The sequence below is a fragment of the Balaenoptera musculus genome, chromosome 4 (assembly GCF_009873245.2).
Source record: "Balaenoptera musculus isolate JJ_BM4_2016_0621 chromosome 4, mBalMus1.pri.v3, whole genome shotgun sequence".
Taxonomy (NCBI): domain Eukaryota; kingdom Metazoa; phylum Chordata; class Mammalia; order Artiodactyla; family Balaenopteridae; genus Balaenoptera; species Balaenoptera musculus.
In genome coordinates this window covers 10,932,350-10,960,198 of record NC_045788.1, presented here as the reverse complement: position 1 = coordinate 10,960,198, position 27,849 = coordinate 10,932,350, and the positions used below count along the sequence as shown (strand labels likewise).

The window sequence follows — 27,849 nt, the reverse complement described above, 5'->3', positions numbered from 1 at the left end:
GAGGGAAAGGACTGGCTGGAAGAACCTTCATCCAGATCATCCAGTCAATGCAGGGAAACAGGGTCTGGGCATGGACACAGGGCCTGAGCTGCATCTCAATCCAGCTCCCCTAACAGTTAGAAATAAGGGTGGCAGGATAACTCGTCACAGTCATTGATGTTTGTTCTTCCGTTATTTTTTCCTTCCTGACTTCAAGGAGGTGGCAAGACTTTGTGCTTCCTTGCTCTTGCTGAGAAACAGGTACTGTTTGAAGACTTCTGCCTTCTGTTCTCAAAAGAGAAAAGCTCCTAAGGGGGCGGCGCTGTATGAGGAGTGTGAGGAGGGAGGGGCTGGAGGACAGAAAAGGAGGGATCACCCCAGATGTGGGAGGACGGGGACCCCCAAATCCTGAAGGAGAGCCAAGGTCTCAGGAGGAACGGCTGTGGGGCCTTCCTGGGAAGGTTGAACCTTGGGGACCAGGATTCTCAGGCTTGGAGATGATCTGATAACCAAGCCTGGCGTGAGGAAGGTGGTCACATGTCTGACCGTGTGGCCTTGGGCAACAGGTACTTCAGAGGTGAATGGGGCAGATGAAGGGCTGGAGGGACCTCCCGTGATGTTTATCTGCCATAACTCCCCAGGATCTTTGCCCCACAGTTCTGTGGCAGCTGAAGAAGTGGAGAGAACCCCATTAATGCCTGAGATTGAATTTCCCTGGCATCCTAGCAGGTTGGAGTCTCAGAGCCAGTTTTCATTTGGTTTAAAGGATTAACAGAATGACATTTCTTGACCTTCCCATGATGTGGTTGTAAACACTTCCCCACAGTGGGGAAAAGTGCACTTTGGGATTTTTAAATGCCTTCATTTTCTTAAGAAAAGAATTAGAATAAAAATTTTGATTCCTTTCGTATAACCGAGGACAAAGAATCTTGCACAGTCAGTAAACAGTATTCTTGGACCTAGAGATGCTGTGCTTATATAGATGATGTGCTATGAAGGCCTTCCTTTGAGCTGACAAACTAAATAAAAGGCTTAGCTCCTCAAATTAAACAAGGTGAAACAAGGTAACAGTGTACCTGTACCCTCTTCAATGGTAGACTCTCATTCCTTTGTAGTGATTTCTTTCTATATTCGATGCAAATCTGTAAAGACTCTTTTATAGCACTGTGTAAGACAGAAAAATTTGCAATGTCATCTTTACTTCTAGGTTTAAGAGCATTGCTTGGAGCCATGAAACGTTTTTCTAGAAAAGGGTGTTAGTTGATGAAATACTTGCCTGTTATTTTTCACTTAAAGTGTAAATGACATCACCAATGTGATTTTTTTTTCTTTTTCACTCCTCTATTTGTTCTCCAAAGTGCAAAAACAAAGCCAGAATAGTGTTTATCTCTCTCGTGTAAAATTTGAATGGGCCTAATTGTGGATGAACTAGAAATATATTGAAATGCTTCAGGCATTTTCCAACTCAGAACACAAGGCAGGCCTCTGCTGACATCTCCCTGTGCTCTCTGGGAGGCTGGCCAGGAGGGCAACAGTGTGGATCAGGTGAAGCAGTGTAGCTCTTACCTGCAGACGGGGGACCCGGGGGGCCTGGGGCTCCCGGACGGCCAGGTTGACCAGAAGGCCCAGGTTTGCCTGGTGGGCCCATAACTCCACTATCTCCCTTCTGCCCCTGACAAAGAGAAAGGCAGAGCCCGTTATAAGAGCAGGACATGGCAAACCTCCTCCCCCATTCATCTCTAAATTAGGGACCACCTTGCACTTTGGAGCAGGGGGGAGGATGCAGTCCCAGAGGTCCCAGAGGGACCAGCAAGCTCCTAAAAACCTCAGGGCAAGTGACATTTGAGACAGTGATGGATGCATGTTTATAGACATTACTTTTTTTAAAAAAATTGAAGTATAGTTGATTTACAATATTGTGTTAGTTTCAGGTGTACATCGTAGTGATGTGGTGGGGTTTTTTGGAGATTATATTCCATTATAGGTCATTACAAAATACTGAGTATAGTTCCCTGTGCTACACGGTAAATCCTTGCTGCTTATCTATTTTATGTATAGTAGTGTGTATCTGTTAATCCCATACCCCTAATATGCCCCTCCCCCCATCCCTCTCCCCTCTGGTAACAGTATATTTGTTTTCTACAGACATCACTTCTTGCTCTGTCCTAGACACATAGCACCTGACAGAGAATAGGAACCAATCCAGACCACACCCCTCACTGGGCAGGTGAGGAAAGAAAGGCTCAGGAAAGAGCAGGGATTTAGGCCAGTCACCTGGCATCAGGCCTCTGCCTGCTCATCAGGACAATTTCTGTTTCAGCACAAGAGCTGTTCCGGCCCCGTGGCCTCCCGCTGCTCTCAGGATAAAGACCCAGCTCCTTACTGCAGCCTCCACAGCCCTGCACGGCCAGGCTTTCCACGCGTGTCCCAGCCTTTTGGCGTTTTTGGTCTTCAACAACACCATGCCTTTTCTTTCCCTTCTCAAGACTCTTCTCTCGGCCCCAAGCCCCTCTTCCTACCCTTCTGCCTAGTTAACTCCCTCCCATCCTTCAGCTCCCAGCTAAAATACAGTTGCGGCAAAGCCTTCCTTGACCTTGCCTGACCAAGTCAGTTCTCCCTGTCATAGGCCCTTTTCCTTCACGGCCTTTATCCCTGATCATAACTACCATTGTTCGTGTGGTCATTTCCTCTGTGTCTCTCCAGGAGACAGAAGCTCCCTGCAGGCCAAAATCTGTTTTGTTCACCTCCTTTCCCCAGACCAAATGGGGAAGGAGGAGAAGCTGAACACACAAAGCGGATGTAGTTTGTTGGCTCTAGGTTGAGAGATCTGGGTTTTCATCTTGGCCATGAGACCCTGGGTAACTCACGTTGTTGCTCTGTGCCTCAGTTTTCTCATCTGTGAAATGGGGCCAGGCAATACACATCTGCACAGGCTTGCTGTGAGGCTAACAGAGATCTCAAAGGTGAAAAAGTGGTTTGCACAGAATCAAGGGCTTTGTGGGCCAAGCTGATTATCATAGCAATTGGCTTGGTTTCATCTTTTTTCCACAGTTAGAAAAGTCCTGATTCTTAACGAGAGGCACACCTGCAGGTATAGTCTTTCCACACAGCATGTCCTCTTTGCTGTCTGCTCTGGGAGGGTTAAGAGCACACACCTCCCCCCAGAGCTGCCCTTAGGAATGACCCCAGAAACCAAGGCTGGCACACCTGTAGATCCTTCCCCCAAGCCATTTGCTAACTGTCCACTCTTGCCCGGGGCCCGACCAGGATGGTGACTGGTGCCTGATGGCTTTGGCCTGGTCCCCTTCATACCCTTGTGCTGTGGCTACCTTGCCCATCTAATGAAACGTAACCTTCCCCAAGCCTGGGGAACAGGCAGGCCGGGCACGCCTTTCACCACCATGTGATGTGTGACCTGCCACCTTGTCAACATGGCCCTGGGGGTTCTCTCGGCAATGTCCAAGGAGTTCTTAAACACTTAATGCGGGATCGTGAGGTCAGAGTTTGTCTCCAGTTCCACCCTCATGGAAGGAGTCTTAAGCCTTGCCTTAGCATTCCGTGAGGCAACCAAGATGGGTCCCAGATGGCAAAGGAAGTCACACCGTCTTAATATAGCCACAGCGAAGGCTTGTTTTTCTAAGAGCCACATCAGCTGGCTCTGAGCACAGGAAGTGCCACAGCTTGAAGGAGCTGGAAGCGCTCCTTGTTCTGACCTCAGCGGTAATCAGATATTCTGCTGCTCAGTCATCTATTCAGAAGAGCCCCGTCCCTGTGAGCAAGACTCATTGAGCAGTGCTTTCCAGGAAAAGCATTCTTTATTCCTTTACTGCCACCAAGTCTGGTGATTCCCGTCAAGGAAGTTGTGTCTCCGCGACTGAAGATCTGTGTGATAAAGTCAAGAGCTGCTGTCCTGGGTCTGCCCGGAGGCCAGGCCTGAAGCAGGAGGGTGATGTGAAGATTGCTGTGGGGAAGCTGGTCTCAGGTCTCCAGGTTCTAACCCTGCTTAGAAGCTGGCTTGGCTGGGGGTCCTGGGTGGTCAGGCCACCTCCCTGGCCCCTGGTTTTCTGGTGACTACATGCAGGGAATTGGGTCGGTGGTCTCTAATGTCCTTCTGGATCTGAAGTTCTTACTCCTGGATCCCCTTCTGGATTTCTGATTCCAGGATTTGGGTTGACTTTCCATAACCTCCAGAGACTCTTAGCACCATGGCTCAACAAACACTCTGTATGTGAGACTCTACTAGGCAATTAATTCATGACAAAAAGAAAGTACCATGGCCCGCTCCCAAGGTTGATGAGTCCAGTCTCGGCTGGAGCACAGTCGGGTGTCTATAACGTCTTTGGAGGAAGATGAGCTCATTTCCCTAACTTCTCTGAGCTCCCAGATGTGGTTCTGGTGTCGTTTTTAAGATTGCTCCGACAGAATCATTCTCAACAGGATCAAGAAAGAGCCTTCTTGGCTTCGGCCCTAACCAGGACAAGACAAACACTGTCCAAGGAAAGAACTAGATGACAGAAGCCAACCGGCTTCTCGAACCCCAAGCTGAACACTTTCTGGATGGAATGCAGCAGTAGCGGAGAAAACGATATTTTTGAAAAGATTTTTCCTTTTTTTCTTCTTTTTCTGAGCCTAGTTTTTAGGAAATTGGTATCTGTGGCATCATTGTGAATTGTTTTTGGGAAATTGGTTGTGATTTTTAAGTTTTTAGGAAATTGGTATCTGTGGCATCATTGTGGCTACCCATGGCCTTGCCACCAACTGTAAATCTTTAAAAATTAAACTGGAACATCGTGACTTCAAAAGTCATCATGGAAGCTGATTCATCAGGTTGGAGTCTATGTCTTTCCTAAGTTCATTTCGAAAAGACCAGAATTGGCTTTGTAGTGTTACCGTGGTTCTGAATCCCGGTGCACATTAGATTCATGTGGGGCTTTATAAACAACAACAACCTATGCTGCAGCCCCAGTTGTATCAGAGTCTTTGGGAAGTAAGGCCTCAACATTGGGGAAGAGGAGAGGCACACTTGGGACCACCACCAGTGCACCCGGGGCAGGGAATCTGTATTTAATCAGCCCCCAAGATGATTCTGATGGAAGCTCGAGTCTGAAAGCCACAGATCTAGCCTAAGGAAAGAATGGAAATGTGCCCAAACACGTTCACTTCTCAGCATTATTTGTAATTTGGTTAGGCTTCTCTTGTCCAAGCTATCTACTCTGGTTACTCATTTACCAAAATCGATGCAGAGATTTAAAAAAATGTTTAAGAGTAAGAGTGCTTAATTCATTAAGCAGTAACAAGTTAAAATGTGTGTGTTGTGATTTTTAAGTTAAAAATTTAGGATGCAATACGTATATATCGGATATAAAAGGAACAAACGACTAGAAAGTCCACGGAAGCAATAATACTGGAAGGAAGTGTACATACATGGTAACATGGTTGTTCCTGGGTGTTAGGTCTTTAGATGATTTCCTTCCTAGTTTTCTGAATATTCTGTTTTCTGTGATGATCATATATTACATGTATAATGGGAAAGGAAGTAAAAAGCCAACAGACTGGCAACCAAAAGAGTAAGGGGTACACGTCTCATTCGAGCAGAGGGGAGAGGTTCTCTGAGGCCCTGGGAGAGCTCACATCACATGGTTTGACACAAGAGCCTGCTGACCAGGGGATTTCAGAATGAAAACTTTCCCTAAACCCTGAATAGTGCCAATAAAGGGGTCATTTACAAATGGGGATCTTGAGTGAGGAGAAAGCACCCTATTGTAGAGACCCAGCAGATCCTTGAACAGCAGGGAAATATCTGGGCTGATTCCAGAACTCCATCTCGGTCTGGGGCACTGAGGCAAAAAGCAGGTTTTCTGGGCGAATGAGGAGATCTGATTTCCACTCCCAGTTGCCTTGGATAAGACAGACCTGTTCTTATGAACCGAAGACCCACTCCTGCCTCTAGCCTTGACACAGCTGGACGGGCGTCCTACCCCATCCGCCTCTAACTCCCGCCTCGGTGGAGAGCCCAGGCTCCCCGGAAGGGGTGCTGTCCTGCCCCCCAGCCCAGAGGATGCTGGAGACTGTGTCCCCGCAACGTCCCTGACCTGTCCGCCCCACCCTGCCCACCTCTCTACACCTGCACCCCCGGTCAGGAGGTCCGGTGAGCCCTGGGATCCGTACCTGCTTGCCTCGTTTTCCTGGTCTTCCTGTGGGCCCCCGGTGGCCTGCTATCCCGGGCTCGCCCTTTGGTCCCATTTCACCCTGGAAAGAAGAAAGAGAAGCAAGAGAGGAATGAGGGCACAAGGACCAGGCTCAGCTCCAGGTCGATCCAATCTCCGGCCACGGGGCCTCTCCTTGGTCACTCCCGGTCTTTTCCAGGTGGGCTGCTCTGGGAGGTTGGGAGAGCGATGAGGTCATGTGAAGGGAGAGAGGGTTTTCAAGGAAGAGGACGGGAGGGAGAATGTTACCGTGGGTGGGGAGGTTACTATCTGAGAGAGACAGCTGCTGGGCAGCACACATTTTGGTTCCTAAATCCCCATTCAGAGCGGCTAGGGTGGGAGGCGCCTGCATTTCAGCCCCCTGTGCCTGGGACACCGATGGGGGAAATGCCTTCTCCCTTAGTTGAAATTTTATGCTGTGCTTTGTTTTGTTTTGAGCACAAATTCAAATCTATGGGTTTTTGAATGACTGAACACAGTTTTGACAACTATCATCTTTGGGAGGTTTCTGCTCACATTATATATTTCCCCACTCTTCAGTAAAAAATTAGTTTGAGTTCCACCTCACTCCCATTTAATTCAGATAAAAACTCTTAGTGGGAGAGATGTTCCAGACACATGTTCACATACTCAATCTAGTTATTGTAAAAGGCACGGAAAGCAGCGTAAGCAACACTCCTAATTGAAAAGCTCTATTTGGAACCATCAGAACCAAATGTACCAACTGCAGAGTTCCAGAGTTTAAGGCCAGCCTTTTGTAAAACCCATCTCTCCATTTTGGTTCATCCCCTCCTTCCCCGTGTTCTTCCAGGATTCCAAGCCCACTGGTGGCTTCTTTGGCTCATGAACCCACCCCACAGGGCATCCTTAATACCCCCAGTAACCCCTCCATAGCCCAGAAGGCACCACACAAGCTAAGCTTAGCAACAGCAGCCATGAGAGTTTCTGTTAGGCAACAGCTGGTGCCCGTGAAGAGCTGACCCAGCCACTCAGACGAGGATAAACAACCGGACAACTTCTCCCAGGGAGGCCAGAGGAGGTACAACACAATGGAAAATTCCAGGGAACACCAATACACAGTAAGGATCAAGCATAAAGCTCTGAAATTACCTGTTGGCTCAGCCAGTATAATGAATTTGTCAAGCTACCAACATTTTGCCTCACCGAGAATTGTCCCTAAACCTACGATTTCTTTCCCGTCCGTCATGTCCTTCGGCCTGCTAGGATAGGGTAGATTTTCTGTGGCCATGGAGATGTTTGCATAATTTTCCTTGGCTGTTTAGAGGGGGCTGAGAGGTATCTTGTTTGGCTGGGAGAAAACAGCAGCATAAACAGCATAATTTTTTGGAAAAGATCGTCTGAAGAAAGTGTGGTCCTTCTCTTCACCAGCTGGAAGCAGCCAGTAATGTCTTGATCTAATTTCTCTCCAAAGACCTAATTATGGTCATCACATCAGCTCTGTCTTAAACAGGCTGCCCTGGGAGGGAGAGAGAACTCTGTACGGCAAGTCTAGTAAATGGTGCAGAGACCAGAGAAGCTGTCATACTTAATTTTACAGGAACCTAGACTAACCTAGACTAAGTATTTTAAAATAAAATTATTTGTCTCTCTTAATGTTTCCTTTCACTTGCTTATATAATTAATCTATTTATTTTTAACCCAACACTCTATGTAGGAAGCAGAGACAGAGTTTTTGACAGCTTTAGGCAGTGATAAATTATAATCATGTCGGATGATTGAAATTATTTAAATATGATCTACTGACAAGAGAAAGTCAGATAAAAATTGTTCATTCAAGTTTGGAAAATAAAATTTTAAGGTGAACTTGAAAACAATTTAGAATTCTAAGAAAGCATCCCGTTTGCCTGTTTGAAGAATATCATGCTCTGAGGCTTAGGCAAAAATAAGTTTCCAATGTCAGTGCCTTACAGCATGATGAACCACCATTGCGATGGTGGTTTTCCTAAGTGATCATTCAAGCACCCTTTCTCTGACACTCCCCTCGTCCCCCGATACCTCTTCCCTAACCTTAAGTAAGAGTTAAAAAAAAGTCTGTCACTCAATTGCCACTTTCACAGTTTTTATCACATCTGCACACCATTCTATTGTTATTCACTAAATATTTTTTCTTTAAGTCAACCAAATTAACTCCTTTTTTATTAAGCCTTGTCCCAAGCAAATCCCACTAAATACTTAAATAGATAATAAATTTACCTATCAAATAAAAAATGTTTTAGCTGTCACCCACTAAAATAACCCTGTGGGCCTCCGGCAGTGCATGTGCCCCCTTGAAGGAGCGCTGAGCTGGGTGCAGTCAGCAGTGGTCTCAAACCCACGCCAGGGCCCTTGACCACTGCTGCTCCAGTCTGAGTGCCCGGGCACAAAGCTTTCTGCTTTTGAACAGTCCCATAGCCCTCTGACAGACAGAAGATGCAGGGAACGCCTCTCTCCACTCAGGTGGGGAATCCCTTCCCCCCACTGAGCTGGAGGGAGGTCTCACTGATGCATTCAACAACTTGCTCCCCTTTCAAACCAGAAACTTCCACAGCGAAACCCACTTTTCATGCCTGATGAATGGAGAGGCAGACCTCTTTTCGCTGTGCTTGGAAGGTCTAATTTGTTACTGAGACCTATTTTTACTATCTCTAGGTACTTACTTTCTGCCCCAACATTCCAGGAAGTCCTGGGAAACCCTGTGAAGAGAACAACAAACACAGTGACTGCCTCTGAAATAATGCTTGAAAGGGCTGAGGAAGAGTTTGGTCAGCGCTTCAAGATAAAGTCCTGTCAGTCAGTCGATCAGTCAGTCAGCCAGCCAGTCAGCCAGTCGGTCAGTCAGCCAGTCATCCAGTCAGTCAGTCAGCCAGTCAGCCAGTCGGTCAGTCAATCAGTCAGTCAAATAGCCAGTCAGTCAGACAGACAACCAGTCAATCAGACAGCCAGTCAGCCAGCCAGCTAGCCAGTGAGTCAGACAGACAGCCAGCCAGTCAGTGAGCCGGTGAGCCAGTCATCCAGTCATCCAGTCAGTCAGCCAGCCAACCAGTCGGTCAGTCAGTCAGTCGGTCAGTCAGTCAGTCAGACAGCCAGTCAGCCAGCCAGCCAGCCAGCCGTCAGCTAGTTGGTCAGTCAGCCAGTCAGCTAGTCAGTCAGCCAGCCAGCCAGTCAGTCAGTCAGTCAGTCAGTCAGACAGTTGGTCAGTCAGTCAGTCAATCAGACAGTCGGTCAGTCAGTCAGTCATTCAAATAACCAGTCAGTCAGACAGACAACCAGTCAGTCAGCCAGTCAGCAGCCAGTCAGCCAGCCAGCCAGCCAGCCAGCCAGCCAGTCAGTCAGAGTCAGCCAGTTAGTTAGTCATTCTGATAGTCAGTCAGTCAGTCAATCAGTCAGTCAGCCATTCATTCATTCATTCAGCCAGTCAGCCTGCAAAATGGGGTGGGCAGGGGCTGCCACTTCCGTTGAAGTTTATCATTTTTATGCAATGCCCATTACCTTTTCTCCTTTGGGACCCAGTTCACCCCTTTCACCTCTGGATCCCTAGGAGGAAACCACAGGAGAGAGTCAATGAGTTAACTCCGTTGGGGGGGAGGGGGAACTGGAGCATTTCAAACTGAAAGCTCCATAGGTCAGCACCCCACTTCCCAGGCAAAGAAACAGGCTCAGAGTTTAGGAGACTGGCCCAGGGAAGGCATGCTTTGTGAGATAACCTTCTATTTGGACCTCAAAGACCTCTACACTAATAAAGGACAACCCACAGAAAATTCCAGGTCCCAGATTTTCCCTTATCCTCTAGAAAATTTGTCCCCAGGGTCTGGCTGGGTTTTTTGTTTTTTGCTCCGTTTTTGATAGACAAGAAGGTTGTGTGGTAGAAGCTTGATCTAAGAACACATCTGCCATTTTTGTGCAGCACCCCATGTCAGCTGTGTTCACGCTGCACCTGGCACAACTTCCAGCTCTCACTGCCCCGCCTGAGGGGCCTCCACCTCCTCCAGGAGCTCCTCCCTACCCACTTGCCCTGGCTAGGAGGTCCCTCACTCCTGTCTCGCAGCCCACTGACAAAGGACAGGGTAATATCTAGGAGTGGTGGCTGCAGTCGCTGACTAAAGAGACCCCTGGGCCCATCCTCTGCTCATCACTGACCCCAGACCCAACAGCCCAGACCAGGCTCTGGGGAGCCATCAGAGACAAGCACCAACCTTTTCCCCTCTGGATCCAGGGTAGCCCTAAAAGAAAGCAGAAGGTGAATTGACAATCAGCCCTGTAGGACCTTTGGGTTTGGTGCAAGAGTGGAAGCCATCCCTGTATGTGGTGGTGAGATGTGTCTCCACATTGAGCTGCAAGTTTTTTTGGGGGGTGGGGGAGTTGTAGCAGTAAATACAAAGATATCCCTGAGGGTTGTGTTTAAACCAGGCCTAAAAAGAACACTGCTTTCCTTCCTCTCCCAAAGGCCTGAACAAAGGTTTCCATCTGCTTTGTTGTGCAGAGGCTTGACCCTCGCTGCCCAAGATAATAGCAGGAATGGCATCCCTCTGCCCCATGTCCCAGGACACGATGTCCCCCAAAGGGCTGGTAAAGATAAGCACACTCTGGCACCGGGCTCTCCAATGTCTGTGACAATCCCCAGCCCAGGACGGCAGCCACCTGGTCCCCACTTTATAGACATCAGCTGCTCCAGAACCTTAGTAAGAAGACCTGGAAAAATCTATCTGGACCAGCACACTGACCTTGGAGCCCATTGGTCCTCTTGACCCTGGCAAGCCCATCATCCCCAGGTCACCTTTTTCACCCTGTGGGAATCAGAAGAAGGGGGATAAAAGACCTACAGTGACATTTCCTAGAGAAACTGAACCAGGAGAGGCGTGGGCAAGATCAGGATGGAACTGGGGACATTGGGGCTGGCCTGTGAACCTGTGGACTCCAAATCCTCCCTTGCTGGCTCCCAGGGGCCCAAGACTACAGACTCCACACTTCATTCTGGTATTTGACCTGAAACATAGAATGAAATTGTCCAAGGTAGAGCAGATCTTCAAACTAAATGCTCACTAACATGTTGTAAATTGACTGATGTTTGATCTTCTCCCAGAGAAGGCTGGGAAAGGGAGGGGGAGAGAGCATGCAGGCACTGGGGCCTCAAAGGACAAAGTATCCGCACCCCAAAAAAACTACATCTGCTCTACTCTTTGCATAGTGAGGGCCTTTCCGATGCTTCCATATACTCTTACCCTAGGTTTGCAGCCAAGCAGAGTGAACATCAGCCTCTGGGTGTATACTACGGAGGCAGGGGACTAGGATTCATGGGTGGGATCTGTTAGCCCTCAGAATGGTTTACAGTTGGAACTTTCAGTGCCCTCTGTGCTAAAAACCTTTAACCAGCGCTAAACAGTAGAAATATAAGGTGAACCACATACTTAATATTAAACTTTTTTTAGAAGTCACATTAAAAGTAAAACTAAACAGATGGAATTAACTTTAACAACATATTTTATTTACTCTAACTAATTTAATCTAATTATTTTAAATATGCCGTCAATGTAAAAATTATTCATGAGAGGTTTACATTCCATTTTTCATAATAAATATTTGAAATCTGTTGTGTATTTTACATTTAAATCACGTCTCAATTCAGGTGCTAAACTTTCATCTAAAATACTTGATCTGTATTTAGATTTCATAAAATTTATAGTTAAAAAAGCAGATTCACATACTCAGTTTACTCCAAAATAATTAAATATTTTCAACTAACTGAATTGAGTACAGGTTTTTGAATTCAAACTTAAATTAATTAAAATTAAATATTCAGTTCCTCAGTGGCACTAGGCATGTTTCAAGGGCTCAGTAGCCACATGTGGCTAGTGGCTGCCATATTGGATGGCTCAGCTCTATACGGGGGATTTTTAAAGAGATATCCTTGGGACTTTTCCTAAGAGGACTGGGAACAATTTTCTATTCTCAGAATAAATACAGCCAATAAGTGAGTCAGAGCAGATAGTGACATTCACCTGCTCACCCCTGACTTCTGCAGGTCAAAGTTCTGAGTCGTGGCCTCTGCACCCAATAGTCTATGACCAAAGTGTGTAAAAAGACATGGGTGTGGATGTATTAGCTTTTCCTAACCTGTCTGAGGACGGGGATTTCACCAGCATTTGGCAATCCCTCTGTGAATATAGGATTTCTGTTGTTCCAGCCCCCAACTCCCATGCCCTCACCCTCCACCCCCTGCCCAATTAGCATGACAGGCCAACTGCTTTCCAGACACAAGCCCCTCTTGTGTCATCTCAGGGAACCAAAGAACTGCACGCTAACTCTCAGGACAAAGGAGGACAGGGCCCCCGGGAAAGAGGCGGCAGCCCCTCGTTTCTCCTCCCACAGAAGCTGAGCTGTGGGACTGACCAAGGTCTTGCAGTCCAAGCAAAGGAGGAAGTGTTTAGGGACCTCGGGGCAGCCCTCAGACTCTCTCCTTCCTCCCCATCTGGAGGAAGTGAGTTTCACCGACTATGTGCCAGGGGCCTGGGGAGCCGCCATCTTCTCCCCTCCAGTTCTGATGCCACCGGAGCCCTGAGAGCTGCCACACTTACCCTGGGGCCTTCAGGGCCGGGCCAGCCAACAGGCCCAGGCATGCCAGGAACACCTGGGGGGCCGGGTCTGCCCTTCAAAGACAGAGAACAAAAGTCAGGACAACTGGGTTTGTTTCCCTCCCTCTAAAAACACAGATTTGTCTCTGTGGCCTAGAGGGGCGTATGGGGCCTCCAAGCATGGCCCCAGGACCCTCATCCCCACCCTCCAAAGACTGATGGCCTAGAAAGTTGGGCCACTTGGGTATGAGTTAAAGCCCTTGGTGTCACATTATGTCGACACACAAGATTGTTCTGTTCGAGAAATGGAAAGTGGTAGGGAATGGATTCTAAATTTCTGGTTCTTCGATCGTTATCATCTCTACCCATCCACCCAAATGTCCCCTGCATTCCCATAGGTTCTCCCCAAGGAGGCAATGTAGGAGGGGAGAGGATTATGTTTGGAGGGCAGCAGCAGATGCTGGGGGTACTTCCTCAAGGTCTTTCCCCCCTGCTCAGCCTGCCCATTTCCCAGGGGCTACCTTCCTTGCTGTACCAACACATTCCTTCTTACAACCGGCAAGTGTGGGTTGGCCGGGGGCAATTGGAGCTGCCCAGCAATTGATGTACCTCCCCTTCCTGCAGCCAACAGCCCAGCCCCCTTACATCAAGGTAAGGCAGGACAAATTCTCTGGTGCCGTTCACACTCCAGAGCTCACCTAGGGATCAGACTGAAGTTGGATGTCATCTGATACCACCCCAAGCTGGGTTTCTTTCCCTGCCCCATCTGGGTCTCCCCGCCCCTCAGGCTCCTCGGGAGAGAGCTCCCTTAATCATTAATTCACTTGCACATGGCATGGACCATCTCTATCTCTGTGTCTAGGGAACCCAACATAAGCCAAGGAGCTATGGAAGAGAAAGCCCTGCAAGAGGGCAGGGGAGCAGCGACTTGGGGTCTATGTTGACCTCTGCACCCACTGGCTAATTTCAGTTAGCCAAGCTGGAGATGTGGAAGGCTCAGCCCCTACCCAGACATCACAGGTGCTGGCACGTGTACTAGTTCCTGCTCCTGCCTTCCTCATCCACGGCAGACATCACTAATCAATCACGGCCCTTGTTAGTCCTGAGCATGGAGACGATGCCAGAATCCCCCCAGCCCAGCACTTCAGTCGACCCCTGGGACTTGACTGGAGTGGTCAGCTGTGCCTTAAAGGGTTGGAACTTTGCCTTTCAAAGGTCTGTTTGAGGCTCTTATTGATAGTGAAAGTATTTGAATAAAACATTTAACTGGGAAAATAGTAATTTATATTTAGAACCAGAGGCATCTTTCTTGGCCAAAGTTTTGAACCTTCTTCTATATCACCAAGACCTACAATTTCGGTGCCAGCATCCATTGACTACAGCAAGTGGCAGGGGGTTTACTCCTTCCTGACACTAATGAGAATCTTAATAACATGTGTTTGGTTTACTGAGTCCCTGTGACCTGAAGTAACTCCCATTTATTTCAGCTGGGCCTTAAAGCAAAGCCATTTGTTTCTGTCTGACACTTTATTCCACTTTAATCAAATTGACAGTGAGAGTCATTTGGTGCTGTTGGCTGAGGCCTTGGAGGGTTTCTCTGATGGATGGCAGGATGAGGTGGTCTGAGGCTGGGGGAAATCTGGCCAGGCTTGGCAGCCTCTGGCAGAAGTCCGAATGCCACCAGTAGCAGGCTGCAGCTCCTGACTGAAAAGTGGGCAGAAAGAGGAGGTCACTACAGTCCTCATCAGGATGGCAGTGCTGTCATCAGCCATCTGGGTATCAGGGCCGCGGAGGTGCGCAGCTGGTCCCCACCCCTAGGAGTGCACACACTCGTGCACACACTCATTCACACCGAGCACAGCTGCCCGTGTAATGTTGACAGAACGGCATGGACCATACCTTCCTTCCCGGTCGGCCAAGCTCCCCCTGTGGATGGAGAAGACAAGTAAGCAGAGGCTGCTTTGGAGGAAAAGTTCTGGAATCAGAGGGCTTAGCAGGGCTGATGAGCGGGCATGCCCATGCGGCTTGGTCACCTGGCGGTTCACAGCACCCACGCCACGTCAGGGGCCCCCCCAGATGCACCGGTGGGGTCCCACACCTTCAGCAGTCCAGTCACCCCGGAGCCCATCCTAAGCCCATCCCGCACTAAGGCAGGATTAGCACGTGCTTTGAAATCTGAACTTGAAAACCCTCAGTGGCGCCCCCAGAAAACAGGCTGGAATTACCAAGGAGAGGTGGGGTGAAGATAGAGGTGGTTCATACCTTTTCTCCCTTTGGTCCTGTCTTGCCGGGAAGCCCAGGCGGGCCCTACACAATCAAGATAAGAAGTGAAGAAAGCATGCATGAGCCCAAGAGCGGCCGGTGGGAGGGAGCCAAGGCCGGGAGGGGCTCTTAGGGCCCTGGCTCCTCGGCAGCCTCGTCCTCTCTGCAGATTCAGGGCTCCAGGCACGGCAGGAAGGACACTTCGTACTCTCCAGCCCAGGCCCCTCTCCCCTAGGCCCCCTCTTCTTGCTTTCTCTAGGCTGTTTCCAGCAGCACCATTATTGTAATTAATGTTCACACACCTACTCTCTGTGATTTTCATTTTCTCCCTGGAATTCTTGGGTTGCCCGAAACATCCTGAGTGCTTGGTGAGAGCAGCTGAAGAGACTTGAAGATACGCTATTTGCTGAAAACGAGATGCTGCACCACCTCTCACATCTTTTCGGCTGCTCTTACCAAGTTTCCCTGGGGCCCAGATAGGACGGAAGTTAGGCTTTTCTCGCAGGAGCAGCTGACACAGAAATTCCAATGGTGGATCTATGGGTACCAGTACAGCAAAAGTCTTCTGTTTTAAGATGTGAAGAGTGCATTTTTGTCCCACAGCCCGGCCACGGGAGCGGGGCTGAGTCCAGCTCAGGGACTCCAGGGCCCGTCGCGCTAAAGCTTGACACCCCCTATGGCAGGACGCAGCTGCCTTCAGCATACGCGCCTGTGAAATGCTCAGTTGGCCAACCGTCTTCCAAGCTCCCCAGGACAGCAGAGAGGAATCCACCAAAACCCCCAGGCCACCCCTTCATCCCCAACATCTGCAGGTGAGCACGCCTCACGCAAAGCCTGTCTGAAACAGCTTCTAGGAAGCTTGTCCAAATGACCAACAACCCCTCAGCCAGGGGTTCCTAAGCCTCTCTGCACATTAGAAACCCCTGGGGATCTTTTAAAATTCCCGAGGGACACAGGCATCCCAGGAGATTCTAACGTGCAGAAAAGTTTGGGAACCACTATCTTTGGTTTATCCTCCTTCTGTTTTAGGGAGGGGAGGAGGGACAGTTTCAGTTCCGTTCTTTTTTCTTTCCCAAACCTCACCTTTTTCCGTTTTCTTGAAATGGACTAGACCTATTTATCAGGCCGTTGTGCTCTCCCTAGCTCAGCGCTTCCCAGACTTTGATGTGGAGGTGATTCCCTCCGGAGAGTCTTGTTAAAATGCAGACTCTGATTGAAGGGTGTGGGATGGAGGAGGGGAGGGTGAGATTCTGCGTTTCCAGCAAGTTCCCAGGTGATGTCAGGGCTGCTGGTCCTCACACTGTGTCCCCGGAGTCGGCAGCACAGCCTCGGAGTGACACACGTGGGATTGCACGAGGTTGGAGGCATGCACATGGGGCTGGAGACCGCAGTCTGGGGGCAGCCGGGACCCCCTTCCCATGGGTTCTCTGTGGGTTCTGAAACCGAGCGGGGCCTGTGGCGGTCCCAGGCACGGAGGCCTTTTTTTGTCCCCTTTGTTTTCTTTAACATCTTCATTGGAGTATAATTGCTTTACTATGGTGTGTTAGTTTCTGCTCTATAACAAAGTGAATCAGCTATACATATACATACATCCCCATACCCGCTTCCTCTTGCGTCTCCCTCCCACCCTCCCTATCCCACCCCTCTAGGTGGTTACAAAGCACCGAGCTGATCTCCCTGTGCTATGCGGCTGCTTCCCATTAGCTAGCTATTTTACATCTGGTAGTGTATATATGTCCATGCCACTCTCTCACTTCGTCCCAGCTTACCCTTCCCCCTCCCCGTGTCCTCAGGTCCATTCTCTACATCTGTGTCTTTATTCCTGTCCTGCCCCTAGGTTCTTCAGAACCACTTTTTTTTTTTTTTAGCTTCCATATATATGCGTTAGCATACAGTATTTGTTTTTCTCTTTCTGACTTACTTCACTCTGTATGACAGACTCTAGGTCCATCCACCTCACCACAAATAACTCAATTTTGTTTCTTTTTATGGCTGAGGAATATTCCATTGTATATATGTGCCACATCTTCTTTATCCATTCATCCGTCGTTGGACACTTAGGTTGCTTCCATGTCCTGGCTATTGTAAATAGAGCTGCAATGAACATTGTGGTACATGACTCTTTTTGAATTATGGTTTTCTCAGGGTATATGCCCAGTAGTGGGATTGCTGGGTCGTATGGTAGTTCTATTTTTAGTTTTTTAAGGAACCTCCATACTGTTCTCCATAGTGGCTGTATCAATTTACATTCCCACCAACTGTGCAAGAGGGTTCCCTTTTCTCCACACCCTCTCCAGCATTTATTGTTTGTAGATTTTTTGATGATGGCCATTCTGACTGGTGTGAGGTGATGCCTCATTGTAGTTCTGATTTACATTTCTCTAATGATTAGTGATGTTGAGCATCCTTTCATGTGTTTGTTGGCAATCTGTATATCTTCTTTGCAGAAATGTCTGTTTAGGTTGTCTGCCCATTTTTGGATTGGGTTGTTTGTTCTTTGACATTGAGCTGCATGAGCTGCTTGTAAATTTTGGAGATTAATCCTTTGCCAGTTGCTTTGTTTGCAAATATTTTCTCCCATTCTGAGGATTGTCTTTTTGTCTTGTTTATGGTTTCCTTTGCTGTGCAAAAGCTTTTAAGTTTCATTAGGTCCCATTTGTTTATTTTTGTTTTTATTTCCCTTTCTCTAGGAGGGGGGTCAAAAAGGATCTTGCTGTGATTTATGTCATAGTGTGTTCTGCCTATGTTTTCCTCTAAGAGTTTTATAGTGTCTGGCCTTACTGTCCTCTGTTTCTTGTAAGCAAGACTCCAGCCTCTGTGACCTTCCCTGAGTTCCAAAGGGTGGATTCGAACAAAGGAGGAACAGCCAAGAGACCACCTGAGGCAAGATTAAAGGGACCAGAGAAGCTCATCAAGATAAGGAGATGAGGTTAAAGGAGGGCAGGCCCTGCTCACACCCTAATCTTGTCAGAGACCCCACGCTTGAACCACTGTTATAAAACCCTTCATCCAATCCTCTGGGGTTGTGACACACAGGTTTTTTTTTTGTTTTTTGTTTTTAATTAATTCCTTTATTTATTTTTGGCTGTGTTGGGTCTTCGTTTCTGTGCGAGGGCTTTCTCCAGTTGTGGCAAGCGGGGGCCACTCTTCATCGCAGTGCGCGGGCCTCTCACTATCGTGGCCTCTCTTGTTGCGGAGCACAGGCTCCAGACGCGCAGGCTCAGTAGTTGTGGCTCACGGGCCCAGTTGCTCCGCGGCATGTGGGATCTTCCCAGACCAGGGCTCGAACTCGTGTCCCCTGCATTGGCAGGCAGATTCTCAACCACTGCGCCACCAGGGGAGCCCAGGACACACAGTTTTGAGGGCATTAGCCCGCTGTGGCCCCCTTTGCCTGGCAAAGTAATAAAGCTGTCCTCTTCTACTTCACCCAAAACTCTGTCTCCGAGATTTGATTCGGCACCAGTGCAGGGAGGCTGAGCTTTCAGCATCGTTTCTCATGTGCTATCACATGCTGTCAGTATGGACTTCAAGGCTGGCAAGATAGGAATCCCCCCAGAGCTGACCCTCAGGTGCCCACCATGCCTTTATGCGGACTCCCCAGCCCCTCTGTGGCAGCTCCGGTCCACCTGTTTTCCTCATTGCATTCGACAAATATTGATGGGGAAGCTCTACACCCCAGGCACTGGTGTGGGCTGGGCACACAGCATAAGCAAGGTGGACAACGTCCCTGCTCGCAAGACCAGGGGTCAGTTCTGTGAGAAGCCAGATAGGAAATACCTTAGGCTTTGGCTCTGAGAGAGCAATTCTGTCACAACTACTCAACTCTACCCGTTAGTGCAAAAGCAGCCAGAGACGATAATATTTAATTACAAAAACAAGCCAGATTGGACCCCTGGCCATAGTTTGCCAACCCCAGCCATAGAGCTTACATTTTATGGAGGGGAGACCAAAGAGCCTAGGAACAAAAAATAAGAAAACCATAACAACATGAGAAAACTATGCAGCGAAAGAAAATAGGTCATTGGGTGGAGAGTGATGGGGAGGGTGCTGTAGGCGGAGTGGTCGAGGAGACGTGTCTGAGGAGGTGGCGGGCACACTGAGCGCTGAGGGACAAAGGAGCTGGCCATGGTGAAAATCAGAAGGCAGAGCGTTCCACACAGCCGGAGCCACAAGCCTCAAGGCCCTAAGGCTGGAACAAGCTTCGGGTGCTTGAGGACTCAAGAGGTGCACTGTGGCTGCATTGGGTGGGCAGTGGTGGTCGTTTGAGCTGATGCGGGAGTTACGGGCCCCCGTGTGTGGGGCTTTGCCCCCAGGGTGAGGAGGTTTGTCTTAGTCTTCTTCCCATGATGGAAAGCCACAGGAGGGGTTCCCCAGGAAAGGCGACATAATTCCTCCTTCCCGTCCCCATGGCAGGCCCAGACCTCAGGCTGAGGGATGTTCCTCCTCAATGGATCCCCTCTCCCGGGCCGGCCAGAGGGGCCAGGAGTCTGTGAGGCAGGGTCTCTGGAGGGTACTCTTTGTCTGCCTAGAAAATCCTTTCTCTGGCATTTTGCCTGTTCCTCACTCTTACTTGAGCTTTGGTGGGGAGAGGTGAGCTACTTGGTGCCAGTATCTGGGGGCCAAACTGAGCCCAGGGTAACAAGTTCTCTGTTACCTCCATTTTTCTGGCCTGAATGCAGGTACCTCTGGGTCCACTGGGGGGGGGGTCAACGGTCACATTGTCATCCAGTGTTTGATGATAACTATGATAGTAACCACACCCATTATCACCACTTCGGGGGGTGACCAAGCAACCAAGCAGCTCACTTGGTCACCCCCCAAATCCAGTACTGCAAGGGAAGTTATTATCCCCATTGTGTGGAGGAGGATGTCAAGGCTGGGAGGCAGAATCCCCCAGAGATGAACTAGTGTTCTGTCCATGTGGTTCCTCCAGGGCAGGAAGACAACCCCATGTCACCTGAAAAGGGGCAGCTCTGCCCAGAGGGCATCCCTGCTCTGAACAGAGGACAGCGGGGTAGGGCCTGGGGGATGCACCGACCTGGGGCCCCGGAGGCCTGGGGGAGCTGAGCGACCCTTGCACGCATGGGGGCCGTGTGGTCTCCAGTTCCAGGACGAGATTCTTCATGTCTGGGGAGAGAAGCTTCAAGGCAAAGCGACACAGGTTACAGGTCAGACTTGGGGGACAGAGAAGGGTCACCTCCTGGACACAGACCTGTTCTATAGCCCAGGCCCTGAGGCTGGCGGTTCCCTGACACCCCAGTGGGCGTCTCAAGAAGGCGACCTCTGGGTCCCCAGTTTCCATTCTCTCATCTGCTCTGAGATGAACCTGGTCTGAATGGATTACAGAGAGATAATGACTTCTCGGATGGAGTTAGGAAGTTCACTCAGGGGCCTTTTATCCAATGTCCAGGACAGCACCGTCCAAGAGAAATAAAATGTGAGCCACCAATGCGAGACACCTATATAGTTCAAAATTTCCTGGTAGCCACATAAAAGAGGTAAAAGGAAACAAGTGAAATTAATTTTAATAAGTATTTTATCTTACCCAATATATCCCAAGTATTATTACTTCAATGTATATTCAGTGTAAAAAAATTACTGAGATATTTTACATTCTTATAAAATGCATTCAATGTGTATTTTACACTCAGCACATCTCAACTGGAGCTGGTCACATAGGGCCAGTGGTTACTGTACTGGAGGGTACAGGTCTAAGAGGTTCTGGAAAGATCTGAGCATCTCAAATCCCTGAAACGCCCTGGCCAGTTGTCTTCTAGGTCAGCTTCTCCGATTCTGTTCTTTCCTCACCTTTTCCTCTCTCCCCACTTCCGTTCCCTCTCACAGGACTGTGTCCTGTGTCACCTCATGGATATGGTGTACGTTCAATTCGGGCTGTGGAAGGGAATTTCACAAGCACTTGGGGAGAAGAAAGACAGAAGGGAAAATGCCATGTCCGAGCCACTGATAGGAGCCCAGAAAGTTATAAATTCACCTCAATATTTTTGAGAGGACGGGACACTTTGCCAAGTCCAATTCCCTGCTGAGAAGCATTTCCCTCCATCACTTGTTTAAGGCGGTGGGAGAACAGACATGTACCAGAAACAGCTAAATGTCCAATCTGGGCTCCACCTGCCACGTGAGGGCAGAGAGCTAGATCCCTCCGGACTGACTCCCACTGAGCAGTGGGGGAGGAGGTGGGATGTGTGGTGGCCCTGGGACCTGCATTTCTGCTCTCTCACGAGCCCAAAGCTACTCACCGGACTTCGGGCCCCTCTAAAGAACGGCGGTGGGAACAGAGGGGGTGGCGGGGGGGTCAGCAGGCAGCATGCTCTGTGGCCGCCACGCTTCTTCTGATCCAGGCCGGGAAGGGCTGTTCGGAGAAAACAGTGCTCATTAGCGTGGGGTCAGCGCTAGGGTCTCTGGGTGTCCACCACGCCCGGGAAGACTACGTCTCATTTCCGAGTCTCATTTCCAGCCTGTTGGGTGTGAGCGCACCTCCTGCCTGTACCTGACCTAGCCCTCCCCTGCCTTCACTGGATAAATGAACAGATGGTGCGGCCACTGTGACCATCACGAGGTCCAGGGCTCCTTCTCCAGACACTGACTGGTCACTCTGTAGATGGGACAAGGAAGGCCAGGTTCAAACTTACTCATAAGGTGCCCCCAACAGTTGGGGAGAAGGCAGTGTCTGTTAATACCCTTGATACTGTGCCCAGAAGGAGCTGTTCTGAGGGGGGAGGCAGCAGGGCTGGGGGCAGCACTGATCAGACCCAGAGCCAGGATTTCAAACATAGATTTGACTCCAGACTCTACACAGACATTCGAGGTCACCCATGCTCATTGGAGAGCTAAGGTTTAATGTCTCCAGACACAGGTGTGAGGAGATGAAGAGAGGGCCCTGGATACTTACAGCTTCCTTGTCACATACCCATGTTCAATGTTAGTACATGTTCAGTGTTGAAGTGTACCTGGCAGAAAGGACACAGATCCTAAGTGTACAGCCCACTGGATTCCTGCAAAGTGGACACACCCTAGAAGCCAGCACCTGGGTGGAGACACAGAACTCCCTGGCCTCTAGAAGCCCCTTCAGCTCCTGTCCAGTCTCTGCACTGCTCCCTGCCCACCACCCTGGCTGCTAGCCCTGGGGAGTCCTTGTGCCTGTATTTGAACTTTATATGAACGTGAATTCTTGTGTCCTTCTTTCGCTCTGCATAGTGTCTGTGAGGGGCTTCCTGGTCATTGCTTGTCGTTGTTATGCTGCTGAATAGGGTTCCTATTCAGGACCCGGCCACAACCTATTTGTCCATCCTGCTGCTGCTGCACACGGGGTTGACACCACTACACACCCACCAGAGTGCCTAAACTGAAAAGGACAGAAAATAACAAACGTCGGGTAGGATGTGGAGCAACCAGAACGCTCATCCATTGGCTGGTGGGGGTGAAAATTGCTTCAACCTCTTTGGAAAACTCTAGGCATTGTCTACTAAAGCTGAATATAGGCACATACAATAGCTCAACAACTCACTCCTAGGTGTTTACCGATGGAGAAGTGAGTGCATGTTCACCCAACACACGTACTAGAACATTCATAGCAGTGAGATTCATAATCACCCAAAGCTGTAATTTTCCAGCTCCCAGTTTTGGTCTCGTGATGGCACCTCCATCGCCACCCTTTCTCCAAACCTCTGATCTCACAGAACATGGGTGGGTTTCCCCCCACCCCCTGCACTCCTCTTGCCCTGAACCCAGTTTTCAGTCTTGTCTCCCAGGGGACAGTGCTCGCCTTCTCTTTCCACCCTGTGATCCAGGACTTGCCTCACGCATCACGCAACCAAAAGGTGCTCCCCAGAAGGCACCCAGTGTGGGGCGGCTTGTGTCAGTTCCAGTGCCCTGGGAATCACTGCCCCGAGCCCACCCACACCCTCACACCCAGCAGAGGAGCATCCACTGGCAGGGCCAATGGTCCTCAGCACCCTCAGACGCAATGCCCCCATTGGTAAGGAATATTTTTAAAGACCCCTTTGTTATCCTAAAATGAAATTCATAAATAATACAACATACCTATACAATTAAAAAATCAATATAATGCTCTGAATATAATATAAAAGAGAACTCTCAGAAAAGTGATTTATGATATAAAAATGCATATTTTGACTATAAGTGGTCAGGCACTAGCACATCAGGAAACACGATGATGTAGTTAGATGCTTGCACCTATATGTGAAACCGCAGTGAATGTAACAGCTCTGAACACAAGGTGCAGTAGAGGCAACACAAATGCTTCAAGTGATGTGCCTGCTGTGCGATGTGATTTTCTCAAATGATGAAAAACACTGGGTAAAATCCCAACCAAACAAAGCACAGTCATTACTCAGCAGTTGTAGTCTCAGAAAACTCAGTTTCATACTAGAACCGTTCAACAAATTTGATGTCAAAGAGAATTAGTTTCTAGGATGAGATAATTATAAAGGGTATGTATCTTCCATGTGACATTTCAGAGTCATGGGGGACATGGAACCACTCTTCATGTATGATTCTGTCCTACTCTTTGCAGGAAACCTCTCACCTCAGCCACTGTGACAACTGAAAATGAAAATTTCCAACGTGGCCCCAAGAAACACTCTCTGACATAAATTGTAGCAATGTTTTCTTAGGTCAGTCTCCCAAGGCAATAGAAATAAAAGCAAAAATAAACAAACGGGACTTAATCAAACTAATAAGCTTTTGCACAGCAAAGGAAACCATAAACAAAACAAAAAGACAACCTACAGAATGGGAGAAAATATTTGCAAATGATGCAACCAACTAGGGATTAATTTCCAAAATACACAAACAATTCATACAGCTCAACAACAAAAAAACAAACAACCCAATCAAAAAATGGGCAGAAGACCTAAATAGATATTTCTCCAAAGAAGACATCCAGATGGCCAATAGGCACATGAGAAGATGCTTAACATCACTACTTATTAGAGAAATATGCAAATCAAAACTACAGTGAGGCACCATTTCACACCAGTCAGAATGACCATCATCAAAAAGTCTACAAATAACAAATGCTGGAGAGGGTGTGGAGAAAAGAGAACCCTCCTCCACTGTTGGTGGGAATGTAAATGGGTACAGCCACTATGGAGAACAGTATGGAGTTCCCTTAAAAAGCTAAAAATAGAGCTACCGTGTGATCTAGCAATCCCACTCCTGGGTATATACCTAGATAAAACTCTAATTCAAAAAGATACATGCACCCCTAAGTTCATTGCAGCACAATTTACAATTGCCAAGACATGGAAGCAACGTAAATGTCCACTGATGGATGGATAAAGAAGATGTGGTGCATATATAAAATGGAATACTACTCGGCCATAAAAGAGAATGAAATAATGTCATTTGCAGCAACATGGATGGTCATAGAGATTATCATACTAAGTGAAGTAAGTCAGAGTAAGATAAATATATCACTTATATGTGGAATCTAAAAAAATGATACAAGTGAACTTATTTACAAAACAGAAACAGACTCACAGACATAGAAAACAAATTTATGGTTACCAAAGGGGAAAGATGGGGGAGGGATAAATTAGGAGTCTGGGATTAGCAGATACAAACTACTATATATAAAGTGGATAAACAACAAGGTCCTTCTGTATAGCACAGGAAACTATATTCAATATCCTGTAATAAACCATAATAGAAAAGAATCTGATATATATATATATATGAATCACTTTGCTGTATACCAAAAACTAGCACAACTTTGTAATTCAATAAAATACTTCAATAAAAATAAAAAAATAGGGCTTCCCTGGTGGCACAGTGGTTGAGAATCTGTCTGCCAATGCAGGGGACACGGGTTCGAGCCCTGGTCTGGGAAGATCCCACACACCGCGGAGCAGCTAGGCCCGTGAGCCACAACTACTGAGCCTGCGCATCTGGAGCCTGTGCTCCGCAACAAGAGAGGCCGCGATAGTGAGAGGCCTGCGCACCGCGACGAAGAGTGGCCCTCGCTCACCGCAACTAGAGAAAGCCCTCGCACAGAAACGAAGACCCAACACAGCCAAAAATAAATAAATAAAATAAAGAATTAAAAACAAAAAAAATAAAATAAAAAATAAAAAAGTAACAAACAAACAAACAAAATAAAACAAAATGGCCCCATTAGAAACTGTTGGCTTATCCCATGTTTGGAGACTGGCTTGGTCATGAACAGTCCACAGAACCTGGTTCCCAACAAAAGCAGCATCTGTCCCAGGCCAGGTAAGTTAACAAGGAACTGAGGGAATTCAGAGAAGCAAGGAAGAGGTGATGACCAGCTGGGAGGGACATGGGAGCCTTTCTGGAGAAGGTGGCATTCCTGCTAGTTCTGGAAGATTGGGGAAGATTCAGACAGGAAGTCTTCCAGACCCAGGAACTGTCTATGGCAGTCAGGGGCACTGGAGCTAGGCTTTGAAGGACTGGATGGGGCAGGGGTGATGGAGGAGGAAGGCTCCCCATGGGGAGGGAGGAACAGCAGGTAGAGACAACGTCTATTCAGGCCACTTTGACTGCCAGAAGCAGACGTTCATTCACACCGGCTCAGGTGGGAGAAAAGGGATGTTTATCGTAAAGCTGACAAATGTTAGGAAGAGCAGGAACTGAAACTCCTGGCAATCCTCTTCCCCTCCCCCCTCCTCTCTCTTCCCCTGTCCGTCCCCTCCCTCCCCTCTCTCCTCTCCCCCCTCCCACCTCCTCTCTCTCCCTCTCTCCCCTCCCTCCTCTCCCCCTCCCCCTCCTTTCCCCCTCTCCTCTCTTATGCTTCCTTCTGTGCATCTGTTCACCCTGTCTGTTTTTTATTTCCTCTTTGATTTCTGCAGTGATCCATTGGTTGTTTAGTAGCATGTTATTTAACCTCCAAGTGTTTGTGTTTTTACAGTTTCTTTTTCTTATGGTTGATTTCTAATCTCATAGTGTTGTAGTCAGAAAAGATGCTTACTGTGATTTCAACTTTTTAAATTTTACTGAGGCTTCCTTTGTGGCCCAGCATGTGATCAATTCTGGAGAATGTTTCATGTGCACTTGAGAAGAATGTGTATCCTGCGGATTTTGGGTAGAGGGCTCAATAAATATCAATCAAGTCCAGCTGGTCTAATGTGTCATTTAAGGCCTATGTTTCCTTATTTATTTATTTATTTATTTATTTATTTTTTTTTTTTTTTATGTTTCCTTATTGATCTTCTGCCTGGATGATCTGTCCATTGATGCAAGTGGGGTGTTAAAGTCCCCCACTATTATTGTGTTACTATTGATTTCTCATTTTATGGCTGTTAGCATTTGCCTTATATATTGGGGTGCTCCTGTGTTGGATGCATATATATTTAGAATTGTTATATCTTCTTCTTGGATTGATCCATTGATCATTATGCAGTGTCCTTCTTTGTCTCTCGTAACTGTCTTTATTTTAAAGTCTATTTTGTCTGATATGAGTATTGCTATTCTAGCTTTCTTTTGGCTTCCATTTGTATGGAATACCTTTTTCCATCCCCTCACTTTCTGTCTGTATGTGTCCCTAGATCTGAAGTGGGTCTCTTGTAGACAGCATATATACAGGTCTTGTTTTTGTATCCATTCACCTAGCCTATCTATGTCTTTTGGTTGGAGCATATAATCCATTTACATTTAAGGTAATTATCAATATGTATGTTCCTATTGCCATTTTCTTGGATTTGTTTTTGCAGGTCCTTTTCCTTTCCTTCCTCTTTTGTTCTCTTCTCTTGTGATTTGAGACTAACTTTAGTGTTGTGTTTGGATTCCTTTTTCCTTTTTGTGTGCGTATCTATTGTAGATTTTTGGTTTGCAGTTACCATGAGGTTTTGATATAGCAGTCTGTATATAAACAAGATTGTTTTAAGTTGCTGGTCTTTTAATTTCAAATGCATTTCCAGTATCCTGCACTTGTACTCTCCCTTCTCACGATTGTTGGTTTTGATAGCATATTTGTGCACAGATGATTTCCTGTTTTTACTTTATTTTTGCCTTTACTGGTGAGCTTTTCCATTTGTAATTTTCTTGTTTCTAGTCATGGCCTTTTCTTTTCCGCTTAGAGAAGTTCATTTGGTGCAAAGCTGATTTGGTGGTGGTGAATTCTCTTAGCTTTTGCTTGTCTGTAAAGCTTTTGATTTCTCCGTCGAATCTGAATGAGAGCCTTGCTGAGGAGAGAATTCTTGGTTGTAGGTCCTAGCCTTTCATCACTTTAAATATATCGTGCCCCTCCCTTCTGGCCTGCAGAGCTTCTGCTGAGAAATGAGCTGATAACCTTATGGGAGTTCCCTTGTATGTTATTTGTTGCTTTTCCCTTATTGCTTTTAATATTTTTTCTTGGTCTTTAATTTTTGTCAGTTTGACTACTATGTGTCTTGGCATGTTCCTCCTTGGGTTTATCCTGCCTGGGACTCTCTGTGCTTCCTGGACTTTGGTGACTGTTTCCTGTCCCATGTTAGGGAAGTTTTCAGCTATTACTCTTCAAATATTTTCTCAGGTCTTTTCTCTCTCTCTTCTCCTTCTGGGACCCCTATAATGCAAATGTTGGTGCATTTAATGTTGTCCCAGAGGTCTCTTAGACTGTCTTCATTTCTTTTCATTCTTTTTCCCTTTATTCTGTTCTGTGGCAGTAAATTCCACCATTCTGTCTTGCAGCTCACTTATCCGTTCTTCTGCCTCAGTTACTCTGCTATTGATTCCTCTTAGTGTGTTTTTCATTTCAGTTATTGTATTGTTCATCTCTGTTTGTTTGTTCTTTAGTTCTCCTAGGTCTTTGTTAAACATTTCTTGCATCTTCTCAATCTGTGCCTCCGTTCTTT

General features: G+C 47.6%; 1 protein-coding gene across 1 annotated transcript in view; it reads right to left on the bottom strand.

Annotated features, from left to right (window-relative positions):
- Window positions 1-27,849, bottom strand: part of COLQ (collagen like tail subunit of asymmetric acetylcholinesterase) — a 73,887-nt gene that overhangs the window by 11,265 nt on the left and 34,773 nt on the right. Inside the window, exons 2-12 of the mRNA XM_036849542.1 lie at window positions 21,274-21,386; window positions 20,055-20,156; window positions 15,017-15,061; window positions 14,654-14,680; window positions 12,758-12,829; window positions 10,907-10,969; window positions 10,379-10,405; window positions 9,675-9,719; window positions 8,843-8,878; window positions 6,148-6,228; window positions 1,546-1,651 (exon numbers count right to left, since the gene is read on the bottom strand). Of these exons, the coding sequence (XP_036705437.1) occupies window positions 1,546-1,651; window positions 6,148-6,228; window positions 8,843-8,878; window positions 9,675-9,719; window positions 10,379-10,405; window positions 10,907-10,969; window positions 12,758-12,829; window positions 14,654-14,680; window positions 15,017-15,061; window positions 20,055-20,156; window positions 21,274-21,386 (717 nt within the window). The remainder of the gene's footprint in view (window positions 1-1,545; window positions 1,652-6,147; window positions 6,229-8,842; window positions 8,879-9,674; window positions 9,720-10,378; window positions 10,406-10,906; window positions 10,970-12,757; window positions 12,830-14,653; window positions 14,681-15,016; window positions 15,062-20,054; window positions 20,157-21,273; window positions 21,387-27,849) is intronic.